Source organism: Eupeodes corollae, chromosome 3 (assembly GCF_945859685.1).
Source record: "Eupeodes corollae chromosome 3, idEupCoro1.1, whole genome shotgun sequence".
NCBI lineage: Eukaryota > Metazoa > Arthropoda > Insecta > Diptera > Syrphidae > Eupeodes > Eupeodes corollae.
The window spans coordinates 69,441,259-69,461,155 of record NC_079149.1 but is presented as its reverse complement, the minus strand read 5'-3'; the positions used below and the strand labels follow the sequence as shown (position 1 = coordinate 69,461,155).

At 34.1% G+C, this 19,897-nt stretch overlaps 2 protein-coding genes across 2 annotated transcripts; one reads left to right on the top strand and one right to left on the bottom strand.

Moving 5' to 3' along the window:
• The first annotated feature begins 1,897 nt into the window (after positions 1–1,897).
• LOC129950314 (armadillo repeat-containing protein 6 homolog) lies at positions 1,898–4,552 on the top strand. Its single transcript, XM_056062209.1, has 7 exons — positions 1,898–2,430; positions 2,514–2,681; positions 2,760–3,237; positions 3,315–3,436; positions 3,679–3,819; positions 3,878–4,027; positions 4,089–4,552. Exons 1-7 carry the CDS (start codon positions 2,314–2,316, stop codon positions 4,305–4,307), a joined length of 1,395 nt encoding a protein of 464 aa, XP_055918184.1. The 5' UTR covers positions 1,898–2,313; the 3' UTR covers positions 4,308–4,552.
• Positions 4,317–19,288, bottom strand: LOC129950315 (E3 ubiquitin-protein ligase TRAIP). The gene is made up of 9 exons (XM_056062210.1): positions 19,041–19,288; positions 18,754–18,969; positions 18,623–18,692; positions 18,371–18,561; positions 18,216–18,308; positions 18,094–18,151; positions 5,172–5,309; positions 4,941–5,099; positions 4,317–4,846 (listed from the first exon to the last, which is right to left on the bottom strand). The coding sequence occupies exons 1-9, from the start codon at positions 19,154–19,156 to the stop codon at positions 4,595–4,597; spliced, it is 1,293 nt and encodes a 430-aa protein (XP_055918185.1). The 5' UTR covers positions 19,157–19,288; the 3' UTR covers positions 4,317–4,594.
• Positions 19,289–19,897: the final 609 nt, after the last annotated feature.

Genomic DNA, 19,897 nt, shown 5'->3' with positions numbered 1-19,897 from the left:
AGGTTATATAAAAAAACTGAACGAGTTGAACTTCAAGCTGATCTTCGATGCAAAACAGAAAGCATGGCATTGCATTTATGATAGGAGATGTAATTGTCAGTTCTCAGCTGTTAATTTATCCTCATTTTATGAATTTAAGCTTTAAAATCATTTGATAATGATGGACTAACTCTTTAGTTATGTGGTAAATTTTACCTTTTTCATTTTTGACTTTTCCAAATATGTTTCTATGTTTGTTTTATGCAAAGTGTATTTCGATACGGATTTTCAATCTTCCTAAGAACTCAATAATTACTAATACACAAAAAGCCGACGTAATCAGTTCTTCTTCTTTTTCAAAAATATGTTGAGTTTCAAATAATTGCCTTAAAACGTGTGTTTCGCCTTTCAATGAATAAACATTCAAAAAAACAAACAGTTCAGGTATTCAGTATTTCAGGTGACTTTATTGTGTTTCTGCAGCTTTATACGGAAACAAAATAATAAACACTATTATTCAAAATGCGCCTCAAAAGTGATTTTTAGTACAAATTTAAAAATCATTAAAAAGAAAATGCAATAATAGGTTATTTTTCAAAGAAGATCTATTCAATTGAAGGGTTAACTTATGGAATTTTGTCTTTCCCCGAAAATAGGACTTAATCGATTTCGTGTTGGTTGACACCCTACCACACTGGTCCATCCATAGTATTAGTTTATCTAAGGCGTTTTGTAAGAGTTCTTTTGGAGTGATAAGATGCTTTACTAAAACCGTTATAGCAAGTGATCCGCTTAAAGGCAAACACTTTGAAACCCTTCGCATCTAAAATAGTTAAGATTTCATTTACCACCAGGTTCCAGAAGAAAACCACCTTGAGTTGCTCAGTTTTGAGTTAATTATTCTGCTAGGCAGCATTCAATGAATTAACTCCCCAGGCAAACCCCTTACGTTCAGTGATGTATGTAAGAGCAAATGTGATTGCATATAAGTAAACGTTGTTATCACCTTCAATCAAGGAAAGCAACAATAGTGTACACTCTATGATGGAGTGAGTATTCGATGGTGATTACTAATCGCTCTTTCCACCGATTTTCCTTTACAGTATGTCTTGTATGAATACTTGCCCTTGACTGGATATCAATCGAGCTTTCGAAGGTCTTAAGAAGGAATGATGAAAAACTTATAAGTCGGAGATCTTTAAGGTTGACTTGCGAGCATTTTCCTACATTGGATATAAAAACAACTTTCAATCCATGCCGAAGGAATATTGACCAGATAGAGACAGCTGTTGAGTATTTTCACAAGAGCTGCGGCTTTTTGAAGTTCAGCTGGGGTTATACCTGCAGATTTAAATGGTTCGATGTTGAGAGCCCATTGCAGCTTGTCGCTTGTAGATATGTTACGGTAGTATTTGAATGTATTTGGTTGTTACAAGTTAAGTTACGGATTGATAGATACCAGAAAAGTAAGTATCCAGTTCAGCAATTCCCCACTTGAAATTGTCCTTCTTACCACACAAGAACCGCCAGAAAGATAGTTAAGATTTCATTATTACCGTCTGCAACTTCCTAGGCTACTCTTATATCCTTACCAATAATACAAATTTAAGCTTAATTAAAAATTAAATATTTTGCCTTACCAATAATTTTGTTAAATAGTTCAGTTAAGGTTGAATTTTACTGTTGGGAAACTCAACTATAAACGCACGGTAAAACTATTTGGTGATGTTCAATAACAATTAACTACCTGGTGCCGTGACTCCATGTGTCAATAGGCAAGTTTCTTACTTTATACTTGAGTGAAGACTGACATTCATAAACTGGCTTGTTCAGTCGTTTTGAATATTTTCAAAACAAACAAACCCATCGTAGTTGGTATTCTCCTTTTGTTGTTCTTCACTCTTTATTAAACAGCTGGTTTGCTGCCGAGTCCGAGTGCCGTGCAGAGTGATGTCACTTAGATTTATATTGCCCTATCTTTAAAGTTTCTTGATGTTCAAAAAACACAAATAAATAAAACAAAATTAAATCATTTCACTATCCATACACATAACAAAGCTTCAGACTTAAAATATTCGACTAAACTTCATAAATTTGAAAAAAATTTTAACTCATGAATAAGTTTATTTTTGCTCGACACATTGTGTAGACAAAACTTCAAACAAAGAATTGGAATCGCCTTCGATCCGATCAACGTATGTACCTCCTACTTTTAAAAAGAAATCCACTATTTCCAACAGACAAACGTCAATTCGGTGTAAAAAGCAAATCTTTTCAAGTGGAACCAATTCGATTGCGTTATTTGATTAGTTGCCTTGCATAGAATCCAATCACATGGCCAAGGTAATCTCCCAAGAAACCTTTGACGACGTAGTAAAGGAGAATATTGTCGATTTTTCAATGAGTCCCGAAGAAGCCAAAGAGGAGACTATTAAGCAATTCGAAGCCCAGGTACATACATATATAATTAAACTTATGTTCACCAGGAACACAATAACTTATTTTATTTCTAAACAATCTATTGGCTAATATAGGGAATTAATCTGGCTAATATAATCAAGGATTTGTCTATCAATAAGGAAACTGGTGTTCCAATATTAAATGAAGCAATAGATCAACTAAAAACTCTTATAGGTGAAAAGTCAACAGACACTAAACAACTTCTCAATTATTTGACTGTCCTCGACGATGAATGCAAAAAGGTAGGTGTCGTCATAATCTTTTTTTATCAACTACTATGTGTAGGTAGCGATATGTATCAACGTTTTTACACACTGTAGTCAATCCCACACCGGGTTTTAGCTGGAAAAAATGGAGCCCACAACATAATAATTACACTGCTTGAACAAGAATTGTCATCGTCCAAACCAGATGAAGAGATTCTTAATAAGTGCGTACAAGCAGCAATATCATTGACTAATAAACAACCGGATCTCTTCGATGCAGAGGCCTTAGCAATGGTGTTGAAACTCTTGAGCACCCAACCAAAAGATGAATTGCTTAGGTTGACTTTGCAATGGCTTGGGAAGGCGTGCATAATGCACGAAATGAATCGGCAAAATATCATGAATGCAGACATTATAAAGCAATTGAAACCGTTAGTCCTTGTAAAAAATCCAAATGTCATGAAGGATGTTTGTGCCGTTCTCAGATATTTAGTTTTGGATGATGATATTCGTGTGGAATTTGGAAAGGCTCACGAGCATGCACGCTCAATTGCTGCAGAAGTAGTTGTTGATTTGTGCAAGCGGTTAGCTGGTAATTATGTCTATTTATTATTTTTTTTTGCCTTATAGTCGGAAACATTTAACACCATTTGGTTTTCTAACTCATAGAGTTCGATGACATAACCGTTCTGGCCGACATGATTTTAACAATTGGAACCTTGGCAGTGCGCAATGAATTTTGTGTTGTCATTGAAGAAGCTGGAGGCCTTAAATTGGTTCTTGAAATAATGGTGGGTACATACATTTGAAATGTGTCTGTTTATGTTCATGATACATTTTATTTTGCAAGTATCGTGTAACAAATTAATATTTTTTCACAATTGTGAAATTTGGTGTGTGTAGTTTCTAAATTTGTATCATTTCTGAAGTTGTTTCAATTTCGTCTACGTTATCATCTTCCTTAATGACTTTATAAATGTTTAAAAATATTTTTAATAAAGTATTTTGATTGTGTGTATATGTATACTTTTAGAATAAAAACAAAGATGCCTTAAAACTGAATCGGGAAGGTTTAAAACTTCTACGTGCCTTAGCTGGTAATGATACAACAAAAGCTCACATTATTCAGCAAGGTGCTGCTCCTATTATAAAAGACCTACTGCAAACTAATATGGTGAGCGTTAGTGTCAACTTATTTTTGTTTGCTTCTCTATCCTGTGTTTAATTTCTAGAACAACGAAGCAATTGCTACAGCAGCTCTAGCATGCATCTCCACTTTAACATTAAGAGTCAAAGACAACAGTACTGCATTTTTCGAGACTGGCATTGCCGAACCTATAGTCGAAACCATACGATTGCATCCCAAAAATAAAATGGTCCAGGTAGGTTCTTCTGCTATTTTATTTTAGTAAAATGTTAAAGCATTTGTTTTTTGCTATTAAGAGAAATGGAGCATGGGCAATAAGGAATATGGTTTGCAGATCTCGTGATCAATGTGATAGCTTCCTTTCCTGTGGGGCTGAGGACCTATTGAATGCTGCCATGGCTGAGCATCCTACAATAAATCAAGATATAAAAGCAGCTCTACGTGATTTGAACTGTAAAGTTGATCTCAAAGAAGAATTCACCGGTAAAGCAGAAAAAATCATTTCAAAGGAATAAATATTTACATGAGTTTGTCAATTATTTACTAACAAAAAATAATCATATTATAATTTAATATTCATTAGATTCGAAAAAAATGCAAAAATAGTTAAACTTGCGCAAGCCAGAAACTAAACATTCGGATAAAGTAAAAAAAAATTTCAACACTCATATGTAACTTAAACTTAATTTAATAATAACATACTATTGTAATATTTTTATATGCTATAAAATAATACATTAAACAATTTAAACACAATAAACGTTGTACTACGCATTTCATTCTTCTTAGTAATTAAAATGATTTAACTTGAGCTCTTGCCGAGAAATTTGTCCATAACTCCAGATCCAGCTGATGGAAATTTGCGCAATTTTCCAGCTTTTACGCGACTGTTTAAACTTTGGGATGTTTTTTTGTTGGCAAGTCTTTGTTGTTCTTCTTCTTCGTCAACACGTTTTTGGGTTCCACCGAAACCATTGTACGTCAGACCAGGTTGTAGTGAGGAACTTGATCCATTTGATGGAATCATTAAACGAGCTTTTTTGAAGATTGTGTACTATTGAATAAAATAAAACATTAAGAATAAAACTTATGTGGTGCAAGTAAGGAATGTAATTTAAAGATAAACTCATAATTTAAAAAAAAAATACCTTTTCTGACAGATCGCTATTGTAGTTAAGGTCTTTGTTAATTGCATTTTCTCGGTTTTCTCCTTTAACCGCACCCATCCGTAGCATACTAAATGGAATACCGCTCGATTTAATATTGAAATAAGGCGAGTCAGATTCTAAAACTTTCTTTTTCTCCGACTAGGTACAAATAAACAAAAAAATAATTAGTATGGAGAAAATCAAATAAATCGCTTGTGGTATTTTTCTTACAGTTGGCGAAATACTAAGGCGTTTAGTTTCTTTCTGAAGCGTTGCTACTCTGCTACTATTTGCATTATTAGAAGTTGATGGAGAATCTTTGGTGTATAATTGGCTAAGTTTGATTTTTTCAGATTCGAATTGATTTATCTAGAAGTAAAGTGAAAATTTAAACTTTAGGTCGTAAAATGTATAAAACTTGCAAACTTCAGAGGGGCTAGACTGTATACACTTAAATATTAATAGGAAAACGGCTTAGATTTCCCGTTTTAATTTTCTTATTTCGAAATGCCTGTAACCCCTCAAAAACTCTGGAGCGACACGAAATGACTATTAAACCAATATAAAATTGGTACAAACTTACTAAGTTTATGTTTTTTTTTTATAATAAGAACACACTCAAGGGGATATTACTACCCTTATTATGCAGTGGCACAGTGTGAGCACTAGGAAGAGGAGAGAGGGTTTAAAAGGAGATGTCGTTGCACTTTCTTTTGAATTCCTGAATATTGAAGTGACTAGGAAAGACAGAGTTTGGTAAGGCTTTCCATTCATTCGCGTAGTACGGCTAAATTACGAATCTCTGTATTTGATAGTACGGCCGAATTTGGGCTCGAGGGTATACTGTTTAAGGGGAGGAATGCACCTGGCTATTTCCCTAGAGCATAAGCCGTTAAAATAACGGTAAAAAAGGGTCAGACAAGAGACCTTACGACGATGATCAAGCGAAGTTAATGAATTTATGATGATATTATGATCTATCAAAGTTTTCTAAGCATTAAATTCCAGGCGGTTTTTTAATCCCTATTGAACAATGCTGTTTAGGTCGGAATTTAATGAGCTTATCATATTTTGTCGTTGCAGTTCCACATCCGAAGAAGAGAGATGTGAGTCTGAAAACGAATATGAAAAGCTAAGAGTTATATGTTATAAACCTTGTTTTTTTTTTTTATAATAAGCGCACACTCAAAGGGATATATTACCCTTATTATGAATACACAGTGTGAGCACTAGGAAAGGGAGAGAGGGTTTGAAAGGAGATGTCGGTGCACATTGGTTTTGAATTCCTGAATATTGCAATAGCTGGGAAAGACAGAGTGTGGTAAGGCATTCCACATTCGCATAGTACGGCTAAAGAACGAATCTCTATACTTGACAATACGACCGAAGATGGGCTCGAGGGTATATTGATGAGCATTCCTAGAAGCGCGAGTATTACGGTTGAACTGTTTAAGGGGAGGAATGCAGCTGGCTATTTCTCTAGAGCATAAACCATTAAAATAACGGTAAAAGAGGGTGAGACAAGAAACATTTCGACGATGTTCAAGTGACGTAAATGATCTTATGATGGTAATATCACCAATCAGTCTAAATGCTCTACGTTCAATACTGTCCAAGAGGCTTAAGTAAGTTGCAGGAGCACCAGCCCAGATATGGGAGTTATACTCAAGCTTTGGACGTATATAAGTCTTGTAAATAACAGCCAGATCAGAGGGGGAGAAAAACTTCTTGCATCGCCTTAGAAAACCCAAACATCTTGCGGCATTTTTGGCGACATCGCGTATGTGATCGTTCCACAAAAGGTGGTTGGTGATACACATACCGAGAATATCGAGATGTTCAGTTTCCTCGATGCAAGTGCCATTTATGGATAATGGCAGGGGGGGTATATTTCGCTTTAACGATACAAGACAGCATTGCGTTTTCGAAGCATTAAATTCCACGCGGTTTCTTATTCCCCATTGCACAATGCTGTTTAGGTCGGAATTTAATGAGCTTATCATATTTTGTCGTTGCAGTTCCACATCCGAAGAAGAGGGGTGTGAATCTGAAAACGAATATGAAAAGCTAAGAGTACTATCGTCAGCGAAACAATGTATTGGATTAGATGTTGCAGACAGGAGATCATTAATAAAAATGAGAAAGAGTGTTGGAGATAGAACAGAGCCCTGGGGCACACCAGCATTTATTTTGTGGTTTTCAGACTTGAATCCATCCAATACAACTTGTATTGAACGATTCGAAAGGTAATTACTAATCCAATGAAGGAGGGATTCATGCAAACCGAAAGCACGCATTTTCGATAAGATAAGAGCACATCTATAAGAAATTTCTGTGATAAAATAAAAGAATGGATGGATGAATTAGAAGGAAAAGAGAATTTAATAATACTTGGTGATTTCAATATTGACTGGCTTATAAATAGCATATATAAAAATGAACTAGAGTGTATGTTTCGGGAAATTATGTGCAATCAACTGGTTACTGAACCAACACGTATAACTTTAACGACGAAAACTCTTTTAGATTACGTAGTTACAAATATAGAAAACTGTATGGTCAAAGTTGACCACAAGTTAAAAATTAGTGATCACGAAACGATTACATTTAAAATAACAACGACAAAAAAAGATAAGTGTGAAAAGAGAAAATTAATAAGATATTTAAAGTATAATAAATTTCAATTTGTTCAAAACATAAGAAGAAGTGCAATTAATAACTTAAGCATAGTTACACAAATTAATAGTCAAACAAGCAATATTTTTGAAAAAGAAATGTTAAGTGTAATAGAAAAATTCATAACTAAGAAGTATATTAAATTTAATAATAAAATAAAATGGTTTAATGATGACCTGCGAACATTAAGGACCCATAAAGTTCAGAGTTATTTGAAGTTTGTATCTACTAGGTCTATTGAAGATTGGCAAAATTATAAAAAAATAAGAAATAAATATAAAAATAATCTCAACAAAGCAGAACGATTATACATTAAGAAAAAAATAAATGAATCAGAAACCCAAAAATCAATGTGGAAGACAATTAAGAACTTAGTGCTGGGTCAAGTGCAAACAGAAAATCAAAGTATTGTGTTTGAACAAAAAGAGATTTCAAATGATAAAGAGATAGCCAACAATTTTAACAAATACTTCGTAACGAGTGTAAAAGAAATAAATAATGACATTCCAAATGAACCCTGGGTAAACTATGATCAACAAAGTGAAGTGTGTTTTAAATTTAAAACTTTAGATAGTATTGAAGAACTCTTAAAAATTATAGAAATGATGCCAAATAAGAATGATTATAACTTCATGAATAAAGATATGTTAAAAGACAGTTTCAATTATGTTGGGCCAGCTTTACTAAAAATAATAAATTATTCATTAACTAATGGGATTTTTCCTGACAATTGGAAGACATCTGTGATAGTTCCGGTTCAAAAAATTGCTAACTCTAATAAATGCGAACATTTTAGACCAGTGAATATGCTACCATTACTTGAAAAAATATTAGAAATGGTAGTACAAATACAATTTGAGAAATACTTGGAAGACAACAACATTATAATGGAAGAACAATCTGGTTTTCGTAGCAAACATTCCTGTGAATCTGCGTTGAATTTCGTAATTGCTGATTGGAAAGAGAAGATGCATGAGAAGAAGAAAATAACCGCAGTGTTCCTGGATCTCAAAAGAGCATTCGAAACTGTTGACAGGGGTATATTATTAAAGAAACTATACAACTATGGGGTAAGAGGAATGGAATATTTATGGTTTAAATCATACTTGGAAAACAGAAAGCAATTAGTTAAGTATAATAGTGAACATTCGAACAGTATTTCTGTTGAGTTAGGAGTACCACAAGGGGCAATGTTAGGCCCACTGTTATATATATTATACATAAATGATTTTAAAAAGGTTATAAGTAACTCACAAATAGCATTTTTTGCTGATGATGGACTGTTATATGTAAGTGATGTTGATGTAAATGTTGCTATAGAAAAACTTAAAGATGATATACAAAATGTGAAAATGTATCTGAATATGAACAAACTGAAATTAAATACGGAAAAAACCAAAGTATTGATTTTGCCCAGTAATAGTGAAATAAATTATATTGAAGAATTCAAATGTGTAAAGGAAATTAAATATTTAGGAATATTAATAGATAGTAATTTAAACTTTAAAAGGCATTTTGAAAGTATGTATAAAAAGATATCTAAAAAAATCGGTTTCTTTCGAAGAATAAGAATGAAATTAAGTACTTCAATGGCAATAAAAATATACAACACTATAATTAAACCACATTTTGAGTATTGTCCAACAATACTATTATTGGGGACTAATGGCATGATTCAAAACCTTCAAATATTACAAAATAAAGCTATGAGGTCGATATTGAAATGTAATAGATATACACCCATAAGTAACATGTTAAGTATTCTAAACTGGTTAAGTATTAAACAAAGAATAATTTTTTGCACATTACTGTTTATATACAAGATTAAAAATAATTTAACGCCAAACTATCTTCAAAGAAAATTGACGAGAAGAGCTGATGTTCAGCCATATAACCTTAGAAACAATAACAATTTAAATGTACAATTTTTCACAAATAATAGAACCCAAAATATGTTGTTTTATAAAGGATTACAAATGTTCAATAGTCTGCCAAATGATGTACAAATCGAAAACAATATGCTAAGATTTAAAAATAAAATATCACAATTTGTCAAACACAACTACTAAGTTATCATAAAATATTGTATATACTTTTATTAATTAAATTATTTTGTATTTTTTTTTTTTTGTATTATGTAAGTTGTATGCTCCTAGGAGCTCCTATAAACAACGGAAAAGCTTAATCTAAGCATCTCATTCCGCCTCCCTAATCATTGTAGCGTTTTTCAAGCGGAAATTTTGGCGATCAAAGAGGTTCTCTCCTGGCTAAGAGAAAACGTGATATCAACTTCTGATATCCGCATCTTCTCTGACAGTCAAGCTGCTATCAAATCCCTTGACGGTGTCTCGACCAAATCTTTGACGGCCCTCGATTGTCGATCGTCTCTTATGGAGATGGCGCAGCAATTTAACATTCACCTCTGTTGGGTGCCGGGCCACAGAGACATCACAGGTAATTGTAGAGCCGATGAACTCGCTAAAAATGGAACCGTCAAACCTATTTCACCTGAAAGGGAGAAGATAGGTATACCGATAGCTACATGTAAACTTATGCTAAAAGAAACAGCTTTTGCGATAGCAAATTCTAGGTGGCACAACTTACCAACATGCGCAGCCACAAAACTCATATGGCCTTCACTGGACCTAAAGCGCTCTAAAGACTTGTTATCTCAAAGCAGACTTCATATTAGCTCCCTAATAGGTGTCCTTACAGGACACTGTCTTATAGGCAGACACGCAATACGACTAGGCGTAGCCTCAAATGACTTCTGTAGGAGCTGCATGGACGAGGAAGAAGAGGAAACAATCTCTCATCTCTTATGCACCTGCCCTGCTCTTTCACTCAAGCGCAAACTTCATCTGGGGGACTACTCTTTTGATAATCCCAGCGAACTAGCTAAAAAGGATATTAAATATCTTCTTCGCTTTATAAAAAGCTCAAAATGGTTCTACTAGTTAGAAGTAATTCTCTAGATTCATGTGGTATCACAATGGGCCTTTCTCTTGGCCTAAGTGTGTGGATTATAAATCCGCAGCCACGTTAACCTAACCTAACCTAACCTAAGTTGTTTTAAGTATTAAAATTGTAAAATAGCGTTATTAATGCTAAATAAACATCAATCAATCAATCAATCAATAAGAGAGCCTGATGCAAAACCCTATCAAATGCTTTTGAAATATCAAGTGCAATAATCTTACTTTCTCCAAAACTATGTAAAGATTTGTTCCACTGTTCGGTGAGATGAACCATGAGATCACCAGTGGACCTATTGCTACGAAAGCCATACTCTCGGTCATTAAGAAGCTTCCGTTCTTCAAGATATTTCTTGAGCTGATAGTTAATCAGCGTTTTCATGACCTTGGAAAGAAGGGACGTAAGTGCAATCGGTCGATAATTAGACGGTGAGGAAGATTCGCCAGGCTGGACAAATGCGGTTTTCCATCCGCTCGGAACGAGACCTGAGGAGTAGGACAGATGAAAAAGCTTATGCAGTGGTTTTGCCAGCGATGAAGAACACCTCTTCAGAACAATAGCGGGGATACCATCCGGACCAGCAGATTTGTGTATGTTAAGATCTTTTAGGACTCTCGCTACAGTACGAGTGCGAAAAAAGATTTGCCCCATAGAATCATTAACTCGCTCAAGTACAGGCGGAGTCATAACACTCACTGGCAGCGTTGAATTGGCGGCGAACTGCCTAGCAAAGAGATTTGCTTTCTCTAAAGAGCTAACTAATGGAGTGTCATTCACAACGAGCGTAGGAACCGAGGAAGAGGAAGAATTCCTCATATTTTTTACAAATGACCAAAAATTTTTACTGCCTTTGGGACATTGCAGAATTTTTTGCCGTAATTTTTGGTCATGTAAAAATTTGGTCCGTCGAATATGTGCGTTGCAGGCCTTCCTGGCTTGCTTGAACTTATTCCGGTTTTCCTCAGTTGGATTGGCTTTAAAACAACGGAAACTTACCTTCTTGACCCTAATAACCTCTTTACAGCTCGCATCAAACCATGCGTTTTCCTTAGGTCTGATGCTTTTAACCCTATTCGGGATAAAAGTTCTCATTCCCAGGAGAATCAAACTTGTGATCATATCAGCGCTGGCGTCAACGTCACTATCGAGGAAGCATAGTGACCAGTTAAAGATCCTGAAGTAATTATTGAGACCGTCCCAGTTGGCTTTCTCGTATTGCCAAACGGTTCTCTTAGAAGCTCTTTCTTTAACTGGAGAGTTTTTACACGAGAAATTTGCTGATATGACACAATGGTCAGATGTGAATAGAGGAGATAGGACACTAATAGTGTACTTACCAGGGTCAGAGGTAAGAAACAAGTCAAGAGTGTTTTCTGCTCGACCTACCACGTCCGATATTCGAGTGGGCTCGTTGACCAGCTGAGTTAGGTGGTTTAACTCAGCGAAGATCTCAGCACACACTCCTTCTGGTGTTGACTGGCCCGAATGTTGAAGCCATGAAGAATTGTGTACATTGAAATCGCCCGTAACAACGATTTCAGTGCGAGGATAGGACGAAACAATTCTTTGGATGGAATCAGACAAAGCATCAAATTCACGAGAAGTTGATACTCTGTCAAGATTTGGGCTTCGATAAAGGAAGCAATAGTGAATGATTTGCTTATTCACGGAAAATTTAAACCACATAAAATTGAAAAAAGAATTTGTGCAGGGACCATATTGTGGCAAAAACTGATAAGCAACATCATTCCTAATGTAAATGGCGAGACCATGGTGGGAAAAGAATAATGGCACCAAGTTATACCCTTGAATAAAGAATTCAGTGGGATCAGAATCCTCACCCACTTGGGTTTCACTTAGTGGGAGTACACAGAAAGAAAATTCGATCTAAGCCCACGAATATTACAATAATCTACCCTGAAATTACCAGCCATTGCAAATAAAAGAAACACAAAAACCAAAACAGACGAAGACTATAAGAAAAATATTACTGAGTTGAACCACAGAATGCTGTTCGATACACGCCACTACTAGTGTTATGCCTTAGTAGTGACAAGAATCGAATCCGGCCCTGTTAGTTCAAAACAGTAAAATTTTTGTTGTCAACAATCTGTTATCAACGATGACGTAGTCTGTGTATCAATTGCATTAGTTATTAAACACAATGCAATTTGATACACAAGCTAAGCCATGCGACTGTACGAGAAAAAACCTTGTTAAAATTAGTTATCATAAACTGATGGTCACTTGATCAAACTGCCGAAGTTTTACATACTCATATATGAATATAGATTATGGGAAAATGCATAAAGGAATATGTTATTCTTCGTTAAAGATCCCTTTCTCATATTTTGCTATACATAAATTAATGTTACACTGCTTTTTTGCAAGATAGCAGTTGCAGATACATCCATTTATCTTTGACAAAATTCGCACCCGCGAATGGTTGAAAGACCATTCTCTCTGCTCTTTACGAATCGCATAACACATAATCATTATTATATGTCTGTAATGGCAGGTATTGGGGGAATTTAAAATTTGTAAGGCCAATCTGAAAGTGTAGTGTGAAGCGTTGAAATTTGTTTAATAATTACATATTTTCAAAAAAATTAGCATAAATAATGACCCACTGGCTTCTTCTGACGTTGGACACAATTTTATTCTTTAAAAACTTCCAACACTAAAGTTTTTGTTTTAAAAAATCATAGCTTAGCTTTAGCGATAACGTTATTATGCAAATTCTTAAAGAAAATGTATATAATTTTTATAAATGAAGTTCCTTTTAATTTTGTGATATATGTGCAACAGGCTGGGGAAGAAACTACTCCAACCATTTCAAACTCTAAAGGAAATGGCAAGCTACCTGATTTCTAGATGATAAGACAGTCTTAAATAGTCTTAAACACTCAGACCCCTTTGATTATAAGTTTACATGTGTTCCGAACATTAATGCTATTGTCGCTAAAGCCAACTTTATGATTGGTTTCATTAAAAGAAACTCAACTGACTTTTCGGATCCCTATATATCTCACTAGTTAGATCATTACTTGAGTGTGCTGATGTCATATGGAATCCTTTCCAACAAACATTTTCTGATAGAATTGAGAAAGTTCAGAATCGTTTCACAAAATTTGTGTTTTCTAAAATGCGCTGGAATTTTGGTCCAGATTCTCAAACTCGACGTAATCTTCTGGGTCTGAAATCACTCAAATCTCGAAGAACTATAAATGATATAATATTTGTGCGAGATATTTTATTTTACCATATAAAGTGTCCTAACCTGCTATCGGTAATTTGTATTTATGCCCCGATAGACCATTGAGATACAGATACCTTCTTTTTCAACCTAAGCATAGGATAAACTTTGGAATGAATGAACCAGTTTCAAGGTCAATTATGGAGTTCAACGAAGTAATTAGTCATATTGACATGGCCTTGAAACAAATTCAATATTGATTTGTATTATCTATTTTTGAGAAATTAATCATTAATTGTAAATTATTTTTTTTTTTGTGTATACCAATGTACATATTTAATTTGTTTGCATCTGTTGAGCCTGTAGCTTGTAAATAAAACATATAAATAAATAAATAAAACCTCAAATGGATCGGAAACCCGAAATAAAAATATGATATTTTTGCTGAACATCGTGAGATTGTGTTTAAACCATTTCGAGCAAACACACAGAATTAACATCTTACAGCCCAAAACCAAAAAAAAAGACATCAAATATATAAACAACTAAAGACAAACAGCTTAATATAGAAAGTTTATAAACAATTTTTTAAAGCACTGTATAAAGAAATTAAAGACAGCCAGGAGAGCAAGCTGGATTTCATGAAGGTTTTCCAACTACAGACCACCTCCAGACTATGAATGAAATCATATAAAAGTATATAGAATAAAATAATTTTTATTTATTTAATTCAGCAAGGTCTTTGACACTTTAGAACACAAAAACATTAATCCGACTTTCATCCGAGCTTTGATGAATTTTTACTATAACAATATTGTCTAAGATTAGCAGATGACATTGTTTTGCTTTCCGAAACAATAGAAGACATGTAACAAATGTTGAACAAAATTTTCACGGAATGTGAAATACATGGACTAAGATTAAACCACAGATAATAAATGTTGAAAACAATATTCCTTATAAATTAAAATTGGTTGGAAACCATGATCTCAAATTTTTGAAAAGATATTTGAGTCGAAAATCAATTTTACCAACTTTTATTGAGTTGTTTTTTAATTTTTTATTTTTTGTAAAAAAAACTGTCAATTCGATTTTCTCAAGATTTTACTGAATGTTGACAACAATATTTTTTAAATTAAAAAGTAGTTTAAAGCAAATATCTAAAAGTTTTGAAAAGATATTTGAGTCGAAATTCAATTTTTAAAAACTTTGAGTAATGTTTTCTCAGGTTTTTATTTTTTATAAAAAAAAACTGTCAATTAGATTTTTCTCAAAATTTTACCAGATGTTAAAAACTTTATTTTTCGTTGCACAAAATTGGTCTGGAGGTAAAATAATTTTGTATTCGTATAATTTTCGAGGTGACAAATTTTTGTTAAGTTTTTTTTATTTATAAAAAAAACCTTTAATTGGATTTTTTTCCAAAAAATATATTTTTATCTGTATAACAAAATTTATTTGAAGTTGATATCTCTTCTGATTTTGAGCTATGGACGACGAGAAAAACGTCGCGAACGTACGATCGTACGAACGTAAAACACAGACACCAAATCATCTGCACATTTACTTGCCCCTTCTTGCCCACACACTATTTTCATATAGCAATACACAAGCAACTTCTTCTATTCTCCTTACCGGACACCTAACAATCGACATTCACAAAAAAATAAACAAAAAAAGATCCAATATTATCACCCCTTTCCTCTTTTACGCACCAAAACGCGCATAAAAAAAAGATATACATTTGTTTGCAACGGATCAAACTTTGTTTTTGTATTCGTTGGCAAACAAAATGACAAATGAGAAGAGAAAAGTTTCTAAATAGAAAAAAAAAGCAAGGCAAAAAGAGCTTTCTCAGCTTTATTTTTAAAAGCTCTTGTCTGTTAAGGCTTGTCTGTTAAGAGAAAAAAATGTTTCATTTTTTCCTGCTGGGATGAGACATCTGTATAAATTTATTATCTGTGATTAAACCTTAATAAAACCACATAAGGACATCTCACTTGAAAATGAAAATGTTGACTATGTTCATGACTACCTTTACTTTGGACAACATTTAAAAAGCAGAAAGAAAAGGAAATCGACGAACGTTTAACGAATATGTAGTTGGAAGCAATTTTGGAAAGTAAAACTGATTTAAGACCCCAATGCTTCATGTTTAGATATTACAATCAACTGCACCCGTAAAAGTGGACAGTAAAAATGGACAGTTAAAAGAGTACGAAAGAAGATGAACTAACAAACCAGACACAATACAAAGAATAAAACAATTAAAATGGTGCTGGGCAGGTTGCATTTCAAGAACGCAAGACAACAGATAGACGAATATTAATAACCAAATGGTTCCAACAAACGAATCAAAACCGAAAGGAAGACCAAATAAGAAATAGATGGACGATCTTAGATACTTCAACAACTGGTATAACGGCGCAGAAAACAGAAATCTATGGGCTGCAATCGAGGAATCTTATGCCAGATATACCGAACACAAAAAATAAATTAGGAAGTAGTCCGTACAAAACTAGGGCCTACAACTCTCAACCATTCCTGTGCTCGAGTAATGTTGTCATGGATGGAGTTTTAAGCCGAATCCGAACGGCTAATTTGAGAAAGCACTTTTTATGACAAGAATTACTCTTGGATGATCTGAAAATTCCTCAGAAGTACCCTTAAAAAAAAAATTTCTGTTGTTCTTTCTCTTCTGTCCTTCTGTCTTGTATTAATGTCTTGTGTTGTTATCACCTTACATAGCCTTAGTTGCTCAAGGTGCTGTGTTCTCTACTCTGCACATTTATGTGCAGAGTAGTGTGAAATGTAATGTAAATGTAAAAAATTAGATGACACAGGCAGGGATTGAACAGAATGCATGACAGCCCTACGGTACTAACCATCACTCCACGGGTACTTCCAGACATACCTAATGTGGACTAAAAATGTGTTACAACCAAATACGTACTTACACTAAAGAAATACAATTTTTGACCACGTACATTTTTTGGTACAAAAGCTTATTACAATAATAATAGTAATAAGTGTTTGGATGCTAAAATGGCGTATCAAACTAAAGGAAACACAATCGATGCTTATTAATTTAAGAAACAAAAATATAATTACTGTTCCAATTACTTACTATAAACAATACAGGACTTTACTCTAATACTGCCAAATTCTTTGGAATTACTTAAAATGCAGACTAGCTAGTACCCGTAGCATGATGGTTTGTGCGTTGGACTGTCATGCAAGGGATCTTGGGTTCAATCCCTGCCTGTGCCTCCTTAATTAAAAAAAAAAAAATAATTTTCGCGGGTACTGTCTCTTGCGAGGAATTGACAAATCCTTCAAGAGTAATTCTTGTCATGAAAAAGTGCTTTCTCAAATTAGCCGTTCGGATTCGGCCTTAAATTGTAGGTCCCTTCCATTCCTGACAACAGTACTCGCACACAGGAATGGTTGAGAGTTGTAAGTCACCAGGCCCTGGTTCACAACGGACTGTTGCGCCACCCCATTTGATTTGAAGATGCAGGACTTTAATGAAAAGAGGACATCAAAAACAAAACTTGAAAGAAATCTGAGAAAACAAACTAATATTATAAGGAAGTACTGAAAGCAGTTTAGACTTATAGCATCAACCTGAACCTGTCGAAAAATTACAACACAAACCCGTTCGTATATAAGATGTAGCGATCTACCTCATGTTATTTAAATTTAAATGGTCACAGAAGTGGTTAAAGAACAGGCTGTATCATATAATCAGCGACTGCAGTTATACCAACTCCAAAATGGAGACCGTCTTAAAGGCACAAGGCATTGTTTGGAGATTAAGAAGTATTTCCCCTAAAGTTAATTATAATTAATGAAGAAAAATAATGTATCGATCTTTCATAGATAGGACCTGATTAACAGGTGGTTTTAGTGCGACAAGAGTCCCACACTACTCGGTACCAATCTTACCAAGTGTTTATTTCACCACTTTCATCGGGTCAAAAACACTTAATTTTGAGTTTACATTTAACATCTTTTTGGTTTTACATATTACGTTTAAGAGGCAGCATAAGCCCTAACTTGATTGGTCAAAAGTCCCTAGGTTAGAAGGGACTTTTCACCATGTACATATATGGACGCTTCTTTGAACATTCCTAATTTCTATGTGATTTTCATGATAATTTTAGTGGTCTAACTAAAGTCACAAGAATTTATCATTGGATTTTTCTTTCTTAGTTTTTTTTCAAATGCATTTTGTTGTTTTGTAATTAAGTCTAGTTTATTTTACGAATAAAAATAAAAAATGATTTCTACGTGCATACGAACCTTTTGAGTTAAGTTGTAATTTTCGCTTTCCAATTGCGACAAGCGTTCTTCACGTTTTCTAGTATGAACCGGATAAATATGTATGAAATATGATGATATGAATTATTAATATACACACTTACTTCCTTAAATCAACTTCCTTCCTTAAGTCATTTTGCACAACTTTCAGAACATTTCTTAAATCTGTTCTCCTACTTTCACAAGTTCGTAGCTCTCTGAAATTTTTTACAACCTATAGATTAACTAATGCAAATGGATAATACACATTTGTGTTTACCTTTTTAAAGCGGAAACCCACACACCTAGAGTCATTGGATTACTCTCCTCCTTGAGAAGTTTCTCTGCGTCTTGTGCTGTTGCGGCTAAGATAGATGAGACATTTTCCATCATTGTGATTTTGTCCTTCAAACTTTTGACTTCTTTCCGCAGTGAATCAGCTTCGCTGGCTTCTCCTTTAACCATTTTAAGCTTGAAAAGAGTGCTTTATATTTACATGAACTAACCATGTTTTTTAATGTAGTCCAATTACCTGTTCCGAGTAGGACAAAATGATAAAATCGTTCTTTCTAACCTTTTCCTCCAAGCCAGAGATTGTCTTCCTAATTATTATAGTTCTCTAGATTTCATCTAATGAGTATTTTAAGACATACTGAAACTTACATGCATTTCTTTTGTGTTGCTTTAAGGGCTTTGACCTGTTCCTCGGCTTTGTGAAGCTCCTTTTCAGTAACTTGAACTTTCAATTTAGCATTGTCTAGTTTTTCTTGAAGTGATCCAATGTCGATCGTACTGGTATCTAAATTGGCTAAATTGAAATAAACCCGATGAACATTTGCGTCGGTGCATTTGTTTCGACATTGCGGACATGTTTTTGACCTGGAAATATTAATTTTATCATTACCAACAGCAGAATTTTCAAAATTTCAAAATGATGTTCATTGACTTACCTTTCCAACCATTGACAAAGGCACGAATAATGGAACATATGACCACATTTAGTAACGTATACATCGTCAGTTTGAGAAAATAACTCAGCACAAATAACACAATTTAAATTTAGCATTTTGTTGGAAGGGACTGCATTAAAAACAACATCAACATAAAGAAATTAATCATATAAATTGTGTGCCGCCAAAATTCAATTTAAATGCATGACATGAAGTACGGTTAAAATAATTAATAATAAACCAAAAATTAAAATGTCAACAAACAACAACAATTCATTTATTTTTGTTAGCGATACTCGAATCTGGTTCTAAAAGAACCATTAAACCATTAAATAAAGAATCAAACATTTTAGTACATACGATGTTATTGCGGTATTAAGTCTAAGGCCTACCACCTACTATGCAAGTGTTGCCGAGAAAATTTAAGCTGTTATCTGTTCAAACGTATTTTCTGTTTTGAATTATGAAAGATTTTTGTACCTTTTATGAATGGTATTTGGCAGTTATTTTATTCAAATTCTGGGGGCGACTTTCCATTACCGCAGCACGAATTTCCTTCTGATTTTTTTGTTACAGTTAGGTAGGGGTCTCAATAGAACAAGGTTTTTAATATTAAGGCGAGAAAACAACTTTAAGTCGTAGAAAAAAAATATTTTCTTTTTCGCACTTAACCCTACTTTTTTTGTATTGCATTTTTTTGTGCCTAAAACACGTTTTTTTAATTGATAGTAGGGCGTACTAACAGCTAGGTATAGAGGTGGGGTGGTATGCTGCCCCCCCCCCCCTCCTGCAACCTCCATGGTTGGGATCACTATAGGATTTGGGGTGGGTTCGAGTTTGGGTATATGCAAAGTACT